The 21,029-nt window shown below is 32.8% G+C and overlaps 2 protein-coding genes and 1 pseudogene across 3 annotated transcripts; 1 reads left to right on the forward strand and 2 right to left on the reverse strand.

The window, feature by feature from the left end:
- Nucleotides 1-8,673: 8,673 nt before the first annotated feature.
- On the forward strand, nt 8,674-9,415 carry LOC126700382 (uncharacterized; annotated as a pseudogene).
- Nucleotides 9,416-10,467: 1,052 nt separating this feature from the next.
- LOC126700388 (uncharacterized) lies at nt 10,468-11,233 on the reverse strand. Its single transcript, XM_050398518.1, has one exon. It carries the CDS (start codon nt 11,047-11,049, stop codon nt 10,636-10,638), a length of 414 nt encoding a protein of 137 aa, XP_050254475.1. The 5' UTR covers nt 11,050-11,233; the 3' UTR covers nt 10,468-10,635.
- Nucleotides 11,234-15,659: 4,426 nt separating this feature from the next.
- Nucleotides 15,660-17,838, reverse strand: LOC126712248 (probable rRNA-processing protein EBP2 homolog). 2 transcript variants are annotated; one of them, XM_050411508.1, is made up of 2 exons: nt 17,685-17,838; nt 15,660-16,728 (listed from the first exon to the last, which is right to left on the reverse strand). In XM_050411508.1, the coding sequence occupies exon 2, from the start codon at nt 16,717-16,719 to the stop codon at nt 15,844-15,846; it is 876 nt and encodes a 291-aa protein (XP_050267465.1). In that variant the 5' UTR covers nt 16,720-16,728; nt 17,685-17,838; the 3' UTR covers nt 15,660-15,843. The 2 variants fall into 2 exon arrangements, with proteins under 2 accessions (XP_050267465.1, XP_050267466.1); XM_050411509.1 differs by having other exon boundaries at nt 17,672-17,822.
- Nucleotides 17,839-21,029: the final 3,191 nt, after the last annotated feature.

The raw sequence follows: 21,029 nt of genomic DNA on the forward strand, positions 1-21,029 counted from the left end.
TTTTTTAATTTTTGGTTTTTTTATTTATTCCAATAATTAAATAAGTGGCGACTCCATTGTAAAACCCTTAATCTAAAGGGGAGAATATAACTAATCGAACCTCCATTTTGAGAGACAATAACACGACTCCACCCATTCACGTGGGTTTGGCCCAACATTCCAAATGAAAATGGGCCGGGGGCGCAGTCTCTCACACCAAAATCTATATTCTCAAACTTTGATGGAACAAATATAGAAGGAGGCTTGTTAGGCGTAGACGGAGGAACATGACCTTTTGCCAACATTTCTAATCTCACTCTCTCAAAAAGATTTTTTTTTTTTTTTTTCCAATTTCAACATGCACCAAGTTGGAAGAAACCTTTTCTCCATATGTTGGATGCCTTCTACATTCGGTGGGAAAAGCAAGGACAATCAATAAGGTCAGCCATAACAATTTTTGAGTGGTTACCACCATCTTCTTCAATGCTCACTTTTCTATGTGATTTTGAGACTCTCTCTCTCTCTCTCTCTCTCTCTCTCTCTCTCTCTCTCTCTCTCTCTCCGACCTTTTAAATAATGATTGACTCTCTCTCCATTAAGGGATGATAATAAATTTTTGTTTTTGAGAAAATGTAAATAAATTTTCTTTATATTAATTGAGTTTGCAATAAATTTTTGTTTGGTGTTGATTACGCAATTATTATAAAGATGGATAATTATGCAAATGTGATAATAAATTATGCAATACAGCAATAGTGATAATAAATTTTCATGTACAAACACAATAATTATTCAATCATGATATTAAATTTTCTTTATATTCCTTTTTTTTTAAGGAAAATTCTATATATCGTGTGATTAAGCAATCTTTAAAAAAAAAAAAAAAAAGATCGAACAAATAATCTTTTGTAAAGTTTCTCATACATTGCACAAGCTACCTTTTAGTTAGATGATTTTTTTGTTGATCTCGTAATATTGTGCTATATAAGTTTTTGAAACCTTACAATTTTACATATTAGTATTATTTTTTTTTAGATAAATTTAAATTTTATTATATATTTAAACCCTCCTTTAGTGAAACATGATATTTTTTAAAATTTAAGTTATAGAATATATAGTTTCATATACAAACACAATTATAATCTAGATTATATAATTCCACGTTCAAATAAAATTATAATAAATTCCTATTAATAACTGTCATAATTATTAAATAATATATATAATTTTTAATTTGATATAAAAGGTCATCATAATTCATTTCCTTTTTCGTTTTAATTCCTTAAATACTTGTATTAAGTATAAATAACATTACATATGATGCTAACTACCGTAGGAAAATTATTAGGTACTCCCGGAATATCATAAATGCGTACTCTCTCATCTCACATGAATGGTGAGTCCTACCATGAATTTAATTAATGGGACCCACCATTCATGTGAGAGGAGCGAGTACGCATTTATGGTACTCTAGGAGTACACAATAATTTCTCTTTATTGATTTGTAAGTTTCAAGGTGTATTTGCAACATGAGCATCCTAATCCGATGGAAGCTATAGTGGAAGTTGTGGGACCACTGGCTTCTTTCACTCTTTTTTTTTTTTTTTTTTTTTAGTGAGAATATTTATCACATTAAATTTCTATCGGTTATATGTTCTACCTCTTCTTTTGATAAACAAATTATATGTTCTACCTTTAATCATGTTATGATATTCATTTTAATTAAAATTATTTTTATGTTACAGATTATTCTAAAGCTTTGAAGCCCACGTTATGAAATTTCAAGATCTTAAAGCTTTACCCTTCAACATGTTATCCTAAGTGCAAAGTCCACACAATTCCTATTATATGATTATATCTATTTCATTGAAGACTATATCTATTCTATTGAAACTTCAAGTGACTCTAGGTTTGGATGCTACTTTTTATTATTATTATTATTATTATTATTATTATTGTTATTATTATTATTATATGTGAATCTCATATTTATGCCACAAATTTTGATTATTCTTTTTTTTTTCATTTACTTATTTGATCATTTGTTTTATTGACATTCGTAAATATTTAATTTTGTAAATTATTTATAAAAGGATTATATGAAACTAAACATGCATAAAGGCTTTTCCCCATTTTTATGGAGTCAAAAATGTTACCAATACGGCGACACCCATTCAGCATGGCAATGATTTCTTAGAATTATATATGTTAGTAGGATTGTAGAGAATGGAAGATAGAATTTAAGGTGAAAAAAACTTCTATATGAACATTATAATTTATGTAGATAACTTCTATATGAACATTAAAATTTTTCTAAATTGGCAAAAAAAAAAAAAAAAACTTTAATTATTAGGAATCTAAATGATATATTGGTATTAATAATGTTTGATATTTTATAGTAATTGTTGTGGAATGCAGATGATTTTTTTTTTTTTTTCACTAAAGCATGTGAAGATCTCATATCTAGTCATCTCAAGGAACTTCACTTCACACATAAGGTTATTGCTTATTCCTTCTTTACTTACATGATGGGTCAAGAAAATAGTGCTCATAAGCCTCTAATGATGTATTCTATCTCCTCCAAATACCTTTTTTTAAATTTTTTCACTTCAAAATAAAGTATTTTGGTTGTAGGTGTCATTGATATAGTTCATTTTAAGTAATTATTCAAAAGTAATGCTATAGACACAAACTATTTTACAACATTTTTACAAACTGTTGATGTGGCTTTAGTAATTTTCAAATAATCATTGATAAACATAAATGTGATGTTAGTGGCAGACCCATATTAGAACTAATAAGAATTTTTCGTATTAATAGTTTGTAAAAATGTTGTAAAATAGTTTGTGGCTGTAGTATTACTCATTATTCAATACTCTTGACATACAATTATAATACTTCGTCATACTACTATATGCATAAAAATAGTTTACACTCTCATTACTTAGTAAAATAATTATCATAAATCAAACTTTTTTTTACCAAGAATTTACTATAAATAAATATATATTTCCTAAATTATAAAAAATTTAAAATTTTACTTCACTTAAAATTAGATTAGCAAGAGTTTCAAATAATATTTATTTTGATTATATATCATTATTTTATGTTTTAATATGTAGAATTTATATATTATAGTCCATGTTTATACAAAGTGACTTAATATATGTTTATATGTATTATATGTCATAATATTAATGGGTTTTATCATGTGGCTTACTAATTATTAATATAGTTTCAATTTTTTACATATATCTTTTTAATTAAGCCGTACATGGCATGGGCAAAAAGGCAAAAAAAGAAGAATCTCTCACGTTCTCTTTACCCACAAGATTAGCCGATAAATCTTCCACCACCAAAATTTTCTGAAAACTATCCTAAAATTAAACAAAAAACCTCTCATTTTTCTAGGAAATTATTATGTACACTCGGAGTACCATAAATGCGTACTCCCTCCTCTCACATGAATGGTGGGTCCCACTAATTAAATTCATGGTGGGACCCACCATTCATATGAGAGGAGGGAGTACATATTTATGGTATTTCGGGAGTACCTAATAATTTTCTTTCTAAGATTCAAACCTCATCTATGCCAAAATTCAGTTGATGTCTTGGCCTAATGATAGGGAAATTATTGTGTATTCCCGGAGTACCATAAATGCGTACTTCCTCCTCTCACATGAATGGTGGGTCCCACTAATTAAATTCATGGTGGAACCCACCATTCATGTGAGAGAAGGAAGTACGCATTTATGGTATTCCGGGAGTACTTAATAATTTTCCATCAATAAAACCCATTATAGAACAAAACCATCCAACTAAACATTTACACAAAAAACTAAGAATACAAAAAATATAAGCTATGACGAAGAGAGCATAGTCCGAATGAGGAGTTTGAGGGAGGTGACGCAAAAATATTTATAATTAATTTTTTTTTTTTTCCGATTGATTTTATTCCCTATGATCTAATCTCAAGTTGTAGATATACTTGAAGATAAAGAAAATAAAAAAATTGTTGATAATTTATACACACAAAAAAAAAAAAGAAGTGAAACTGATTACTGAAGATAAGAACCTAAATTACTGCAAAATTTGATTTCTAGATAATTCATAAAGTGAAGAGGAAAGATAAAAAAAAAAAAAGAAAGATAAGTTGATATAAACAATTAAGGGAAAAAAATAATATGTTAAACTTAATAAATTATAGGAGAATAAGATAGAAAAAAAAAACTATTATATCTATGTTTTATTCTAAAAAATATGTAAAAATAAGTGAAATAACGTTGTTGTTATTCTTGACTGTGTAGTAATATAATTTAAGTAAAAAATAAAGTAAAAAATAAATTAATAATAAAAGGATAAGATGAAAAATTAGGATTGTAATCAAATTAAGATTTTTATCAACTTATAAATTATAGGAGAAGAAGATAAGAACAAAAAAAATTATATCTATTTTCTTAAAAATCTAAAAAAAAATAATAATAATTCTGTATTTTGGTGAAGCCACTTGGCACAATCATGGCTTTTAAGCCCAACTTCTATTATATAATATATGATTTCATCAATTTTTTTAAAAAGAATACCTAAATGAAATTTTCATATAGGTACTAAAATTTCTTTTAGGAGTAGTTTAAATTTTATGTAGTGTTTTTATATCAGGGGTACTTTTGACAATAGAGTGTTAGTTCCAAAATTTGGGATTGGCTCTTATTGATCCAAAACCCAAAAATATGCATCATCCAATTCCTTTAAATGTGTGCAATAATAAAGGTTCCTAATTGATAATAACCAAGTTTGTAGTCAAAATTTATCCAATAAAAAGGATATTAATGGCTTCTAGAGGCATAAATAAGTTGTAATTTATTAAAACTTAATAAAGTTCACACAATTAATAGTGCTTTAAATACACAAAAGGGTATTATTATTCTATTTGACACGTCAGAATTTTCCACCCATAAGATAACAGCAAAGACCAAATTGACACGACACTAAAAAAGTTAAAAACCAAATTGACATAATTAAAAGTTTAGGAACTGAATTATGAAATTGTGTAAAGGATAAGAACCAACTTTATAATTTACCCACAAAAAAAAAACTCAGATATCAATCTTCTATATACCATCAATACACACGGACTCAACATCACAAACTCTTCAGCCGTGTACATACATCAACTTCTTCCTTGCAATGAACCCAACCTTTTTGCATTGTTTGTAGCCGAATAAGTTTATGGTTTGCTAGAAAAAAAATCGTAGAAGGACTTGATCAATTCAAATTTGAATAGCACAATTAAACTTAAAAAAAAAAATGGGACACGAATAAACAATCAAAATAATACAAAAATGAATTAGAATCGTCAAACTTAAATGAAAATCATAAACAAACCCTAATTCAACTGAGACGTTAAGATATTAAATTGTATTTAGCATTATTCTTCAATTAGATTTTTTTTTTTAATATTTAAAAACATGATAAGGCATCTCAGTTTAGCTCTTTTAGCTTGAATTTAAAAATATACACCACTACGCACCATTGTGCGATAGTAACTCAACAAGTATATATCTCACAATTGGTGAATCTATGCAATATCTACAATGTAACAACTGTTCCAATACCAAAGAGTGAAATAATTATTAAAAAAAAAAAACACACACACACAAGCTCCAACTACAACTATCTTCTTAAACCCTATAAACATTCATGACCTGTTTATCGTCAACAACCAAACAACTCCAACTCTCAATAATCGTGACCAATCACAACGTACCAAATTTGGGGAAAAAAAAAACCATTTTCCCATATACATTTTTCATGAGAAACAAAGAAAAGAAAAGTTGTGATCTCTCTCCATAATTTGCTCTTTGATTTGTTATACCAGTGATGGTTTTGAAACCCGGATTATTCAAAGAACTATAAAAGGGAGAGGTTTAAGGTTTTTTAGAGCGGGCCAAAGTCGAATTGAAGTCAAATCATAATGGCATCATAATTAATTTAAAAATAAATAAATATATTAAATTAGTAAAAATATAAAAATGGACTAAAATAATTCAAATAAATATAAATGTCTATATTTCAAACAATGAATATATATATATATATATATATGAAATTAATATACTTACACTTTTTGTTAGTTAGAATTTAATATTCAACTATTTTTATTCAAGTCTTTATCTAAATTATCTTAAAAAAAAAAAAAAAAAAGCATGTCTAGCCTATTTGATTACCCAATATTCTTTTTATCATGCCCAACCCCATTTATCATTTATGAAATTAAAAAAAAAAAAAAAAATTACAAAAACTAGAAGAGGGCGGACATTGGTTTGCCCACCCATTAAAAAATGAGAGATGCTACGTCTACAACATTTTTACAACATTTTTACAACAAATCATGGGTGGTTAGTTGTTATTGGTTCAAATTTAAAACTAACACTAAGATTACTTTTTTGCCCCAACAAAAACAACCAGTAACAACTTGCCACTTAGGATTTGTTGTAAAAATGTTGTAGAAATGTTGTAGACATAGCATTTCTCTTAAAAAATTGATTAAGTACAAACACAAGCCCAAGGCAATTTAAGAAAGAAATAAGTGGTTGACTGCTTGCAAACATTTGGTACACCTTCATCGTGACAGTCAAGCAAAGAAGACCTGCAAAATTGGGGAAAACGCAGCGAGAGCGAGAGCAAGAGAGAAGAAGAATAAGAAGAAATAGCAATGCAATCTCATGGTTTAACAGCATCTCATGGTGGTTGAAGCTTCAACGATGGCTGCAAGTACCCCCAAAAAAATCTGTGATCTGAACTTGTGAGAACCGTCCACAGTTTTCAAACCCAGGAGGTTTTTGATTTGGTTTTTTTTTTTTTTTTTTTTTTTTTTTTTGTTGGGCTTTTATTTTTTTTTTTTTTTTTTTTTTTTTTTGTTTTTTTGTTTTTTTTTTTTTTTAATTTGTTTGTTTGCTAAGAACCCCACGACAATTATCCATGGCTTCAAATCTGATAATTTCGTGGGGGCTTCTTGGTGGGAAGGATTGGATTCTACATTGGCATAGGTTAGGATGATAGGCTCTTATCTATGGAAAAAAAGAGAAATTGCAGATATATATATATATATATATATATAGAAAAAATAAAGTAGTGGGTGTTCTATTTCCAATAAGCAACAATGGTACGTTATGATAAACCTCTTGATTGGGGAATAGGAAGAATCACCACTAATCAGGAGACACAAATTTGAAGAAGGGCTGAATTAATGCTTAATTAGTTGAAAGAATAGCAAAATGTTAATTACAAAGGAAGAGATAATGTGTACCTAGTATGGATTCAGATTTTTTTAGCATAGTGGCAATTGAACACGTATGAAGAAGTGACTCAGTTAAATGAGGAGAGGAAGAGACCAAGAAGGGAAGAAAGAGAGTTCGGCGTTAGAAAGGTGAAATTCTGAAGTTTTGAAAGCGTGAAAGACAGGAAAAGCAAAGGAGGAGGGGAGACACGGAGGAGTTAGCATTAAAGACTATTTGGCTTAGGTTTGGCCTTTATGATGGACGACATTAATAGCATTGACGCAAGATTGGACTTTATGGTACAAATAGGGTTGGAAATCATTTCTCTTTAATAGTATTTTAAAATTATGGAAAAATTTTAAAAAAAGTATTTTAAAATTATGGAAAAAAAATTAAGGAAAAAGAAGGGTAATGACATGATTGCTAATGTGGCTCAATGGGAGCGTAACAACATTAAATGCTACGCTTCAACTTTTAGTAATATATATATATATATCAAGTAGCTTGTGAGAATAAGTACAAACTTGTTTAACAAGAAAATGAACAAAATTTAAACAATCTTAAACTTTTTAATACTCGGTTTAGCTCCTTTACAAGTTTATTACAAAGAGAGTGAAGCTAAAAGAAAAAGGGATGGAGGGAAGTAATTTTATAAGGAAATATTGGATAGACGACAAGTCGTTGAGCACAATAAAGAATGTGATGTGATGTGTTGTTGCTTAACTTACCAAAGTGAATTTAATCATAGCGTGAAGTCAATAATGTGAGAATTGGAGGAAGAGAAATAGCACGCAATCAACCAATCAATCACCACTAGCTTATCCCATCGGACGGTCCAAGTAATTTCAATTTAAATCCATAACTAAGTAGGCGTTTTACCATATTTCTTTATTCAGATTTTTTAAAACCCTAAAACCCTTATAAATTCTTCAATGATATCCATTTCCACCACTATTTGATTCAAAGTGGGGTTTCCAATTTTTCATCAATGTTTTGATTGAAGTCTCTTTGCTTTAGCTGCTTTCACATTCAAAACAATTGTTCATTGGTATCTATGTGTAATTTTTATGTGGGTAAACCTTATGTACAATTCTTTTGGTGTTATATCTTAATAATGTAATTGCATTGAGTAATGAACTATATTGTTGAAACTTAAATATCTTTGAAAAAATAACATTGGTTTTGCTGCATTGGTCAATACAATTATGTGGTTAAATTCAATTGAAGAATCGAAATTACAGCATCTAATTATCTAAAGACCTGTACCTAAATTTTACTAGAATGATATGAGTTTTTCATATTGTATGTTAAGATCTTGTACTAGGGAATGGGTTTTAATAAAATTTGTTCATGATTGAAATCTACCCATATGGATTTTTTTTTTTCAGGTTAGTTTTAATCTAAGAATATGAACATGTTTAATTTTGGAACAACATTTTGCAAACGAATGAATGTGAAGGAGCTAGTTACGAATGTTCCCGTGTATGGCATAGTCAGTGGTAATGTGTGATTCCCTCTTGTCAAAAACAGTGATTTGTAGTTATTGTAGTTGGATATTGCTATAGGTGAATCTTAAATGGAGTTTATATTACTGTGGTTTAGATGGATCTGCTGGAGGACTAAGTTTGATGCTTAAGCGTTGGGCTACCAAAAAGACAGCCGGGTCTACAAAGAATGGACGAGACTCGAAACCGAAGAATCTTGAGTTGAAGATATTTGGTGGGGAGGTGAGTTCTTGACATTGTATTGAATTTGCATTGCTTAAACATGCTCGATTGAGAGAGCTTATTTTCATTTACCTATTGGTCCTAAAAAATAAATTGGGTAAAAGTACAATTGTTTCTAGAAAAAGTAGAATTTTAAAAAGTTGTAAACTATGAAAACCAAACACTAGTATCTGTATCACCAATTGAAAATGCAGTGATTTGTTCATGTTTTGGTACACAGGGTGATTCCTCGGAACATTATAGTTCGTCAGAGACTATGTTGGAATTGGGAAGGATCATACCCTATATGCCTTGAAAGAAGGGTGTGTTAAGTTTGAAAGACACAAGCTGAGCGGCCGCAAGTGGGTGCATGTTGTACCAGAGGATGGACATGTTCTTCACCCTGTCCATGCAACTACTGCTTCCCCAGATCTGAAGGCAGCCTCATAAAGGTCCTATTGTCTTTACTGATATGATTTAGGCTGAGTTTTTCTTGTTTGCCACAAATGACTGATATCCATGAATGCTACATGCTTTGATTCATAGAAATGTGAGGGTTATAAATAATAGTACTTGTGGGTATTTAACCGCATGAGTATTGCAGAAAGGTTTAGGTCCGAATTTTTGCACTACTCTTTCCCTCCATTGTTTGAAGAAACCTTTAGTGGTTCAATTTTTTTTTCCTTGTGCCTGTCCCTGTGAGAGTAACATGAGGCAGACTTTGTGATATTTAAGCACATGCTTTTTGGGATCTCTCTGTTAAGATGAGAAGGCAGGAGTGCAATTTTTTCCTGCACTTGAGCAGCGTATGGTACAACAAAAGATGGGAATTGCTAGGTTAATTAGCATCATCCATTTACCATAATAAAAACTGGTAAGCGAAAAGCTTTAATCTTTATGACTCAGCAGCACTATCCAGTTCTTCCCATAAAACTCGGGTAGCAAGTAGCATCCCACTCTCCCTCACTTGTAAAGGTAGGAAAATGGAACAGAAAATGCAAAAAGATATGAGAGAAAAGAAAGAATTATATCCATAGTAAAAGGGAGAATCCTTTTTCTTTTTTCCTCTGACGAGGAACCCCATCAAGATATGGGCGAATGGGACCACCCTTGAGCAGCAAACCTCGGATGTCTACACACTCCCACTAAGCAGGTATCGAGTTAATTGCGAAATACCTCAGTTAGGAGTTGAATCAGGGACTTCTGGCTTCTGGGTTTATAGTTAGTCCAAGCACTCTCCCCTATTGTTGAGGCACCCTGGGTGGGAGCAGTAAAAAGGAGAATCCTATCCTATGAATGCTTCTTCCAAATTTGCTCTTTATACCCATTATCTTGCTTTACCCCCTCTTCCATGCAAGGGAGAATCAAACTCTAATCAGAAAATTATAACCATCCAACTGGAGGACATTAGTCACATTTTCTACTTTGTTAGAATTAACTGAAGCCTAAAAGTTTTATGTTAGTAAAGCACACCTATCCTCCAAAGTGTATAAACAAAGTAGTAGTACAGACAAAAATCAAAGAAAATTTTCATGCCATAGACCACCAATCCTATGATCATTTCTTTTATGATACCATCAAAATTTCCTTAGTACAGGCTCATCAGAGTTACAAACATATTTTAATTCCCCAATTTATCATATAAATTTACATTGCAGACCCATGCCACACTAGACTAACCGCGAGGACCTCAGCAATTCTGCCTTCCATTCTTTGTTAACCTTTTCTATAAATTCTTCTACTCTTCTCCTCAGCTCATCATCATCATCCTCTTCTTCATCCTTGTTATGACGGATGTTGCCACTTTCCTCCTTGTCAACAACAGGTGCTTCACGGAAATATGACACTTCATCAATATTTGTCAACATTTTGTCATCATCAAAGACCTGCTTACCGTACGTTCCTTGTTTATGATTTGTGCTTGTGTTTATGACCACCGAAAGAGGAATTTCTCCTTGTTGACCAAGCTCGGAGCTGGATTTCGAGACCACGAGAAGAATGGCAATGATCAAATTGCAGAAACAGAAGATGAAGAGAGAGTTGGAAGCAGCCTGAGTGATCAACTCCAACATGGAATCAAACATGGTTGTACAAATTGAGATTAGAGAGATGGTCACTAATATTAGCAGACTGGAAGATGTTAAAGCCTATTTTAAGTGTGTTATTGAAGAAGTGTGGGGAAGAAGCTTTTTGTATCAGAGGTTTGAGTACATGACTTAGATGACTCAAAAATCAATAAACTGAGTAGATGGAGAGGTGTAGTCTGAAAGCTAATATATTATAATGAGAGATGAAATATTATATGCTTCTGTTTAATCATAATATATTAATGTATTTGGAACCCTCTTATCCAATGTATTGTGGGGCTTTTATTCATTAACTAATTAGGAGGCATTGTACTGCCAAAGAACCTCACATGGGACTTTCTTGGTCACTCACACCCACTAAGTAATCAGTTTGACATCACCATCCCAATCGCATATTTTGGTTTTCCTTTTTTCTTAAAAAAAGAAAAGGAAGAGCAATAACGAAGATCCTGAATTATTTTATGTTTCACCCTATAGGCCTATAGAAAGGTCTCCTTCAATTATGTTTGGTAAGTTGTTTTCATTCTTGTTATAATAATCATATAATAAGTGAAAGTCTAGCAATATAAAAAAATGTCGACATTTTTATAATACCTTTGTTTTCAATTGTAATGAGTCCCGGTAAAACATTACTTTATTTTATATTAACTTATAATGAGTTGATACATCAGACATTATAAAAATGTTTGTGACATTTTGTTACGGTGATAGAAAAACTCATATAATAATAGTTTTTTTTTTTTTTGTGAGAATCGTATAATAATAGTCCTTAGTCAATAATTGTAGGGTGAATGATGTGGCTGTTCAAATCCAATTAAATATATGTACAACTTACAAATTAAAAGAATTTTTTTGATATATACGATAGAATTTGAACCTATGACATCTGCTCCATGATGATTGTCTTTTATCATTAGGCCAAGACATCAACTGAATTTTGGCTTAGACGGGGTTTGAATCCTAGAAATCTTATTCGACAACAAGATAATTTACAAATTGAAAATTTTGATAAGATGACCTAGATCGTTAAATCTAAAGCTAATGTTCTTTGGGTTTACAACTTAAGTAATCAAGCTTGAATATTACTATCTCTGTCCCAGTTTGTTTATCTTTTATTCCATTTTGGGATGTCCCAAAATATTGTCCTGTTTCTAAAAATAAAAATTATTAGTTTATTAATGTTCTTATTATACCTCTACTTTATTTTCAAAACTATTTGAAAAGAAAACTAACTAATATTTAAAAAAAAAAAAATTCAATTTAATTGGGGCACCTTTTTAGTTGCTTCATTAAGAACAACTCTTTTTTAAAAAGCTGATAAATTTATTTAAGGGTAGTTTTGTAAACTTATACATTTTTATAAGGCAGACAAGACAATAAATGATATTCACTTAAAAAGTTTGACTTTTCAAACAGAACAAACAAATTGTGACAGAGTGAGTATAAATTATTATGACAATTAAGTAGTTCTAGTTAATTAGTTACTTTAGACAATAATACTATAATGTTGTTTAATTTAGTTTATAAGTGTTCTACCTTTTCATAAAAAAATATTTGATTTGGAAGTGCATACAAATGTTTATATTTAGTTCAACAGAATAAACGTTTAGTTTTAAGTTACTCAATGTTTATCTTATCATGATGTTAGTCATGATAAGATAAAATGGTATGGATTGAGAATAGGTGTGTATTTTTTTTAAATATAAACAACATATGTTTAGGATGGAATTCATAAAAGTGAATAAGATTTATTAAACGTTGTTGAGGTCCAAATATTATAAGTATTGAAATCCAAAACTAACGGGCCCTCAAAGATAAGAAAGGCCTAATTCATGAGTCAAGACCCATTTAAAATGGGTGAAAGAAAGCCCAAGCTCATGAATGGATAAGCCCTAGGCCTTGGGGAAGGAAGAAAAAACAAAGGAAGCTTGGCCCAACTTTTGTGAAAAGAGCTCCCAAGGAACCCAGAAAGAGACTGGACCAGGATACCTTAAAGCTGCCAGAACAAGAGAGGGGATCCTTAGGAAGTGTAGGAAAGAATTAGCTAGGAGTTAGATAGCTCAAGGAAGCATGCTCGTGGATACAAAGAACTAAGAAAGACATGTCCTATCAACCGCCTACAACTCAGAAGAAAAGTTTTGGAAACAAATAATGACTTAAGAACCAGCACCTGATGAAGGGAAGTCTGGTACCTCGGGAAGAGCAGAAAGGTGAACCATGAAGAAAGGTGGTTGGGATCCTTCAGGTTGACAAAAATGAATCTACCTATTTGAAGAAAAATAACAAAGGGTGAGGCAGCCAAAAAAGGGGCTTTGAAAAGTCTCTCTAGAAGCCTTGAAAAGAGAAATAAAAGTTAGCCTCATTAGGATCCCCCAAAAGGGGAAGGTCAGCTAGAAACTTTTTAGAGGGAAACCTCAAAAAAAGAATATAATGAGAAAATGAAGAAAGGACCAGTCACCAATGTTGCTGACACAACATTGGTTCTAATACCCAGGGCAGCAAATGGAGAGAATTAATGGCACACCAAAAACCCTAGGAATGTACTATAAAAGAAAGATCAAGTCATCAGCAAAATTCATTCAGCAACAATTAATGAGAGCAAAAGAAGCATTAGAGAGAGTCATTAAACCTCAGAAAAATAGAAAAAAGAGAAAGATACTGTGAGAGATCCTGTGATAAGTGCTTGAGAATACACTTGGATTCAAGGGAATTCAAATCTCACAAGTCTTGGAAGCTTACAAAGAGCTATCTAAGTCTGTGACTTTTGAACTTATTTAAACCTCATGACATATCCCAGTGAGAAATAGATTCCAATGTACTAAAAAACTCAATATAATGACATATCACTTTATTTTCTGAGAATCCCTAATGCCCTTACTTGCTTTTTTATTATTATTTATTTCTTTACTGTTCCTCAGCCATTTATTTTACAATATGTATATGTTTGCATGTATGAGTGTATATGTGTTGTAGGGCCCATATTTTGTGCATAAATTGATTCGTAATCAGCTCAATATAGCTGCGATAAACCAAGCACAGTCCACCAAACAACAAATATAAAACTCTTTGGAGGCTCAGGATCCTTGTAACCACTTGAGCCTGGGTAATGACCAAAACAAGAACCCACAAACGTTTAATATGTAAAATACTTAGAAAGTTTAGAAAGACTTTTTTTTCATTCATTCCAAACAGGGTCGTTGGTAATTACTAATATAAAATTCTAGATTCTAGAAACCAATCAACACATGAAATTCATAGAGCTGCGAAAAATAAGTTTTGCCGTTTTAAAATCTTATCAATCTGGTCAGCAGTTGGAAGAAATAGGGTAGGAAATTCAGAGAACTATAAGGTATTGGACTTTCTTACTATAATATAAAAGAATATAAAAGCCTCAATTTGTATCAATAAGCGTGAGTTTGGATCGGGCGTTTTGCTCAATCCGTGCATTTTGCCGTTTTAAAATCTTATCAATCTGGTCGACAGTTGGAAGAAATAGGGTAGGAAATTCAGTGAACTATAAGGTATTGGACTTTCTTACTATAATATAAAAGAATATAAAAGCCTCAATTTGTATCAATAAGCGTGAGTTTGGATTCGACATTTTGCTCAATCCATGCATTTTGCGTTCTTTTAGTAGGTCTCATGGATACTATTTACGAACCACCAAACTCAACAAATCGCAGATTTCTAGGTAAATTTAGATTCCACACTACTATTTACATCTTTAAAAATTATTTTACTACAGTATTTTTAGCAAAAAAATTTCAATTTTTAGCAAATAGTGTGTTTTGCATTTTTTTAGTGGATCCCATGGGTATTGTTCACAGACCACCAAACTCAGCAAAATGCAGATTTCTAGATAATCTTGCTAATATTGAGAATTTTTTTTGTGTCGCCTGATAAATTATATAACTACACTATTGAAAACTCAACCAACACAAGTCTTGTTACCCATGTTATAACGTCATTAACATAGTAAGAATGCTGACATTGACAATGGTTTAGCATAAAATTGTACACAAATTAGTTGCTGGTCGAGCAATGCTTGGAGTAATATCTTTAACCTTGCTCTGCACAACAACCAAATGACGATTGATGCACATTCAACAATGATTGCCCAACCAATAAGTTGACTCTTAATTTAAAAAAAAAAAATGAAGTCTCTTGTTGATAAGTGATGGGGCATAGTATTTTCAAATACAACAGAATTGATGAAGCCAAAAAGCACATCCAGCTAAACAAATTAGAAAATAATAGATTAAAGAAAAAAGGAGGTGTCAAGCCTGATTCATAAGGTTAGTTTAACATCCATGTTCCTGCATACAAAGCCAGCATCCAATTGGTCTATTGACTTGAAATGTGACAAATTGTCAACCGAGTTTTGACGGTTAAATATAGTACTACAAGACAATCGCCATGCATCCACAATCTTGGTTTCTCCATAAAGAAAGCTAAACAAATAATAAGATTATCAGGCTCCACCAAAAAAATAGAAAAAAAAGAAAAGAAAAGAAAAGAAGGAACCAGATATGTGTTATATCACTAGCCAGGGCTTGTGTGAGACTCGAAAATAAGGTATAAATATGCCCACAATGTTAACACTGAGCTTGAACACCAGAAAGCAAACTGCTACTTGAAGAGAAATACCATTAAAACAAAGGCTAAAGGGTCCCAAAATTGAAGTTTACATATATATTAGAATCAGTAATAGAGCTCTGTAGGCTACAACAAGCCCCTCCCGGAAAAACTGAAATCTTAGAGCAAACCTACAATAAAAATCAAAGTTGTATATTACCTCTTCCTTTTCTTATTTCCAGTAACCTTGCCTCCATTGAAGCTTCTTATATCATCTGTGGTCTCTGCTGTGTTCTGCTTCTTCAGACCTTTCCTCCCACCAGACCCAAACTTCGAATTTCTGAATTCCCTTTTCTTCTGTTTATTTGGGTTTCCAACTCCTCGTTTTGCCTTCCCTCCAGAACGATCTCCTGGAGCAACACCTGGTCTTTTCTTATTTGACCTCTCAAAAGTTTTCCCATCTTCAAAGGGCAAATTCATATCAGCATCTTTTTCACCCACAGCAAACCCACTCTGTTGCCTCTGCTTCCTCCACTTCTTGACAGACTCTATCTCTTCCTTTTTCTGCTTAGCTCTCTCTTTCTGCTTCTGGGCCTGAATCTCTTTAGATAGTTTCTTGGACTCCCTAGCCTTCCTTCTCTCCTCAGCCTCCTCAATCTTCCTCTTCTCTGACAAAAGCTTACCTTTCACTTTCTCCATGTGGGAGTCTGTCTTCACCATTTCAGCATAATAGTCAGGGGGCCTGAAACAATTGATCTTCATTGACTTAAGCTTCTCAAAGGCTTCCTTAGTTCCCTCCAATGCTTGCATAACGAAGGCAGCCTCTCGTGTCAGGTCATCATTCACATCCACCTCTTGCTCTTGGTTAACATCGATGGAAAGCCTGTGTATCCACCCCGCATTTTCAGGCCAGCAAATATCTCCAAGTTTATCAAGGAGACCATCCCTGTTGTATATCGAGTTCTTTGAAGGTTCAGTCAATTTCACATCTTCATCTTCTTCCGACCCTGATTCAAATTCTGATGCTTCCTCATCGCGATCTTCCTCTCCATCCTCCTCAAACATAACCGGTTCTTTATCAAATATCCCCATTCAATAAACCTAACATATATTACAGAGGCACATACTTGTTAGCAGGAAAAAATACGTTGCATCATTACTTATTTGGGGGGGAAAAAAGAAGGGGGGAAATATATCAGAACCATCACATGAGCTAAATAAATTCACAAGAGTAGTATTGAATTTTTTATATAAATGTGTACTCCCTTTTATAGTAATTGTAGGGCAAGCCAAAAATTTTGAGGCTACAATTATAGTAATCATAGGGTTTTCATTTTCGCTTGTTTTTGTTTTTGTTAACCTTTTTTTTTTTTGTATGAATGCGAAAATTTTATTCAACAAAGACCACAGTAGATACAACACAACCAAAACAAAACAAGCAGCCATGCTACACACACCTAACAAAACAGAACGAAAACAATACAGCACCATACAAACCCCAAAACTTTTACCTTTCAACCCAACAAGCAGAACCCAAAAAACAATAAACCGATCAGATAGTTGATAGTTAACTAATTTTACTAACGATCCCAGGCGCGCGTGTTTAGAATGCAGCATCCATTCAACCATTATAACAGCAAGCCATTTTCTAATAAACACCTTTTTTCATGTTCCAATAGTTTACCAACTAATCAGACTAAATAACAAAGAACTAAGCAAATCCTGAATAGTTTCCAACAACATAAGGTGACATTGAGAACCTAACCAGCATAATCACAGACCCAAACACTAATATCAAAATTAAATTAAATACAAGCCATAACAATCAAAATAATTTCATCAAGTATACACACACAAAAAAACTACCAAGTTTCACAAAATGAGACAATATTACACACAATCTTCATACAACACCAGTACCAAGCTAAAGCTGCAGACAAGAGCTAAAGCAAGAAAACAAAAAATATATATAAATGAAACAAGAACAATCTTAATGGAACAGGTATAGTTAAAGTGAGAAAAGAGAATGGGCCATAGAAATTACTCGGAGATCGAACCTGAAGAGAGAGAGCTGCTTTAGGGTTTTGCGTTTTGTGGAAACAGAGAGTATAGACTATTGAGGACGAGAGAGACAAAGGGTTTTAGGTTAAGCCGTTTAGGGCGATGGAAATGGATCGGGTTCAGGAGTTTTCTGGCCCACCCAAATTAGATAATAATCATAATATAATAAAGGTTTGAGACTCTTTTTTTTTTCTCTTACTTTTTCCCCCTTTATTGATTTAAATAACTAAAATATCTTTATTTTGTTAATTTATTTACACATAAAAAAATATTTTCTATAATATAAGTAATTGTGCAGTTTTTTTTTTCTCTTTTTAAATATGATTTAATTTGATTCTAAAAAAAAAATTAGTGTAAAATGCTTAAAATTTTTCAAAATTATCAATTTCAGGTTAACTCAATTTGATATGTGTTGACAATCCTTTTGGAGAAGCCAAATAGAAAGAAGCCCAGCAACACAGGCAAAAAAGAATTGGTAAATGGATAGGTCTTGAGGAAGCAAACAGGCTTAAAGAAGCTCGGAAAGAGAGGAATAGCAAACCTATGGGCAGTATATGATGTGGAAAAGTGAGAATGGGCCACAGCAAGCCCAAAGTAATGCAAACAAAGAAAGTAAGGGGTTGATGGCAGACTCATGAGCCCCAAGGATAAAGGATAAGGCAATTGAGTCGGGGAAGTCCAAAGAAGTTAGTAAAAAGCTCATGGGAATGTAGAGTTAGGAAAAGGGCCAAAGAAAGCAAATGGGCCAAGTATGCCAAGAGAAAACAAATGGGATGCAAGAGCCTGCAAGCAATACAATTGAAAAGGCCCAAATGACTATACTAAGTCATAAGTAACAAGCCCAAAAAGGCCCAGCAGCCTTGGACCAGATATCTTTATTTTGTTAATTTATTTACACATAAAAAAATATATTTTCTATAATATAAGTAATTGTGCAGTTTTTTTTTTCTCTTTTTAAATATGATTTAATTTGATTCTAAAAAAAAAAATTAGTGTAAAATGCTTAAAATTTTTCAAAATTATCGATTTTAGGTTAACTCAATTTGATATGTGTTGACAATCCTTTTGGAGAAGCCAAATAGAAAGAAGCCCAGCAACACGAGCAAAAAAGAATTGGTAAATGGTTAGAAAAAACCATTAAACCCAAACGGTAGAAATAATGGATCACAGGTCCATGAAATAGACAAATAGGTCTTGAGGAAGCAAACAGGCTTAAAGAAACTCAGAAAGAGAGGAATAGCAAACTCATGGACAGTATATGATGTGGAAAAATGAGAATGGGCCACAGCAAGCCCAAAGTAATGCAAGCTAAGAAAGTAAGGGGTTGATGGCAGACTCATGATCCCCAAGGATAAAGGATAAGGTAATTGGGTCGGGGAAGTCCAAAAAAGTTAGTAAAAAACCCATGGGAATGTAGAGTTAGGAAAAGGGCCAAGGAAAGCAAATGGGCCAAGTATGCCAAGAGAAAACAAATGGGATGCAAGAGCCTGCAAGCAATACAATCGAAAAGGCCCAAATGACTATACTTAGTCATAAGTAACAAGCCCAAAAAGGCCCAGCAGCCTTGGACCAGATAACATCATAGCAGGAATAGCAAAGTGATATGGCAGGAAACAATGGCAAGGCTACAGAAAGAGTAAAATGATGGGTTAAAGAAAAGGAAGCCCACAATCCGGCAAAGCCTAGCCTCAAAAGGAGCAAAGGCGCAGAAAATATAAGATCAGCAAACAGCCCACGCCATAAGAAGCCAAGAATGACCGACAGAATGTGCAGACAGGTCTCCAGATCACGGCAAGCGCGTGAGCACTAGGCAAGCTTTAAACGAACATAGAAGTAAAGCACATGTAAGAGCCAAGCATCACCAGCCTATACCCAGCCAATATAGGACGTGGTAAAGTCATGGGTTAGAGGTAAGAGAGCATGGTCTGGCGGTAGGGAGAGGGGAAAACCCTATTCTGACGTTCCTACTCAAGCTCTTTTGGGGGAAATGTCATGCTGGGATGACATACCGCCCAAAAGAAGTAAGGGTAAGTGGGAACCACTAGGTGCATGCCATGAGAGATAGAGAGAAAGCACCCACACCGTAACAGGTAAGGGTGCCACGACAGACAAACAAACAAAATAGTCCTCTTTGTCTAGTGGTAGGAGCAACACAGCTAACATAGATAAACCAGTGGTGGTCGACAAGTACACCCAAACCAAACAAAGGTGGTTAAGGGCTAAAATAGTAAAATCCGATCACGGCAGGCACTATAAAAAAGGGGATCCTAGCCGTGCACAGGGATCAGGATGAAGGGGAGGAGAGGAACTTAAAAGAAAACCACGGAATAGAAAACAAGCATTGAGAAAAGAGAGGAAAAAGAAAGATAAAAGAAAAATTAGAAAAAGAAGGAAAGAAAAAACAGAGAGTTGGATCAGCAGGCATGTACCAATGGGTTGATTCCCTCTCTCTCTCTCAAAGTCTTGCTCTCTATCAAAGGAAAAGAACCACTGTTGAACATAAACCATTTAGGTCCATTCCCTCAAAGCAATTAATTTCACTCTCTGAGGAGATTATTTGCATTGAGGAAGTAATTTCCCTTCTCGGTTTCAAGCTTCGTAGTGTCACTCGATGTGGCAGACTAACTTTCCTCTCTTCTTAATCCAAGAAACCAATTATTATTATTTTCTATTATCTTTTTTTGTATACGGAGGGTACTTCCTACTGCTCCCTTTTTTATTTATCTTGACTAGTTTTCCTCTTATGTTACCTTTATTATACTTGTCTGTCATAACTCCCTGTAATAGCTTTGCCTACCATGGGTATGTGATAAAAAACTAGCAAAAGGGGCATAGTTTGTGCATAAGCCGGATCAAAGTGAGTTACAATTAGACCGATTTCAACTCTCTTACTTAGAATACTTGGACCCAGTACTGCAAGAGACAGCCCAACCCAGCCCAATATTGTAAAAAATGCCCACTACAATATGATCCATCCGATTCATAATAAGATAATGGTTGTATTTGGTATAAGTTTGGGTTTTTTTTTTTTTTTTTTTTAATAAATGGGATGAATTTAGAATAAAATTTCTTAAATTTTACTAGTACATAAAATAGTAAAAAGTTTTGGATTTGAATTTGAATTTTTTTTTAATTAGGAAAAAAAAATCATCTCAAACCCCACCTGTTTTTGTTTTTTGTTTTTTTTTGATAAACAAACACACACACACACACACACAAGGGAGACAGAAATGAATTCTAACACAAAAGTATACTATAACTCTACCTGTTGCGTGTGTGTGTCTTGGTTTGGGGCTCATGGGCCTAAAAAAAGAATACCAAAAATAGATTATTGATCTTTA

This window comes from Quercus robur, chromosome 2, assembly GCF_932294415.1.
Source record: "Quercus robur chromosome 2, dhQueRobu3.1, whole genome shotgun sequence".
Classification (NCBI taxonomy): domain Eukaryota; kingdom Viridiplantae; phylum Streptophyta; class Magnoliopsida; order Fagales; family Fagaceae; genus Quercus; species Quercus robur.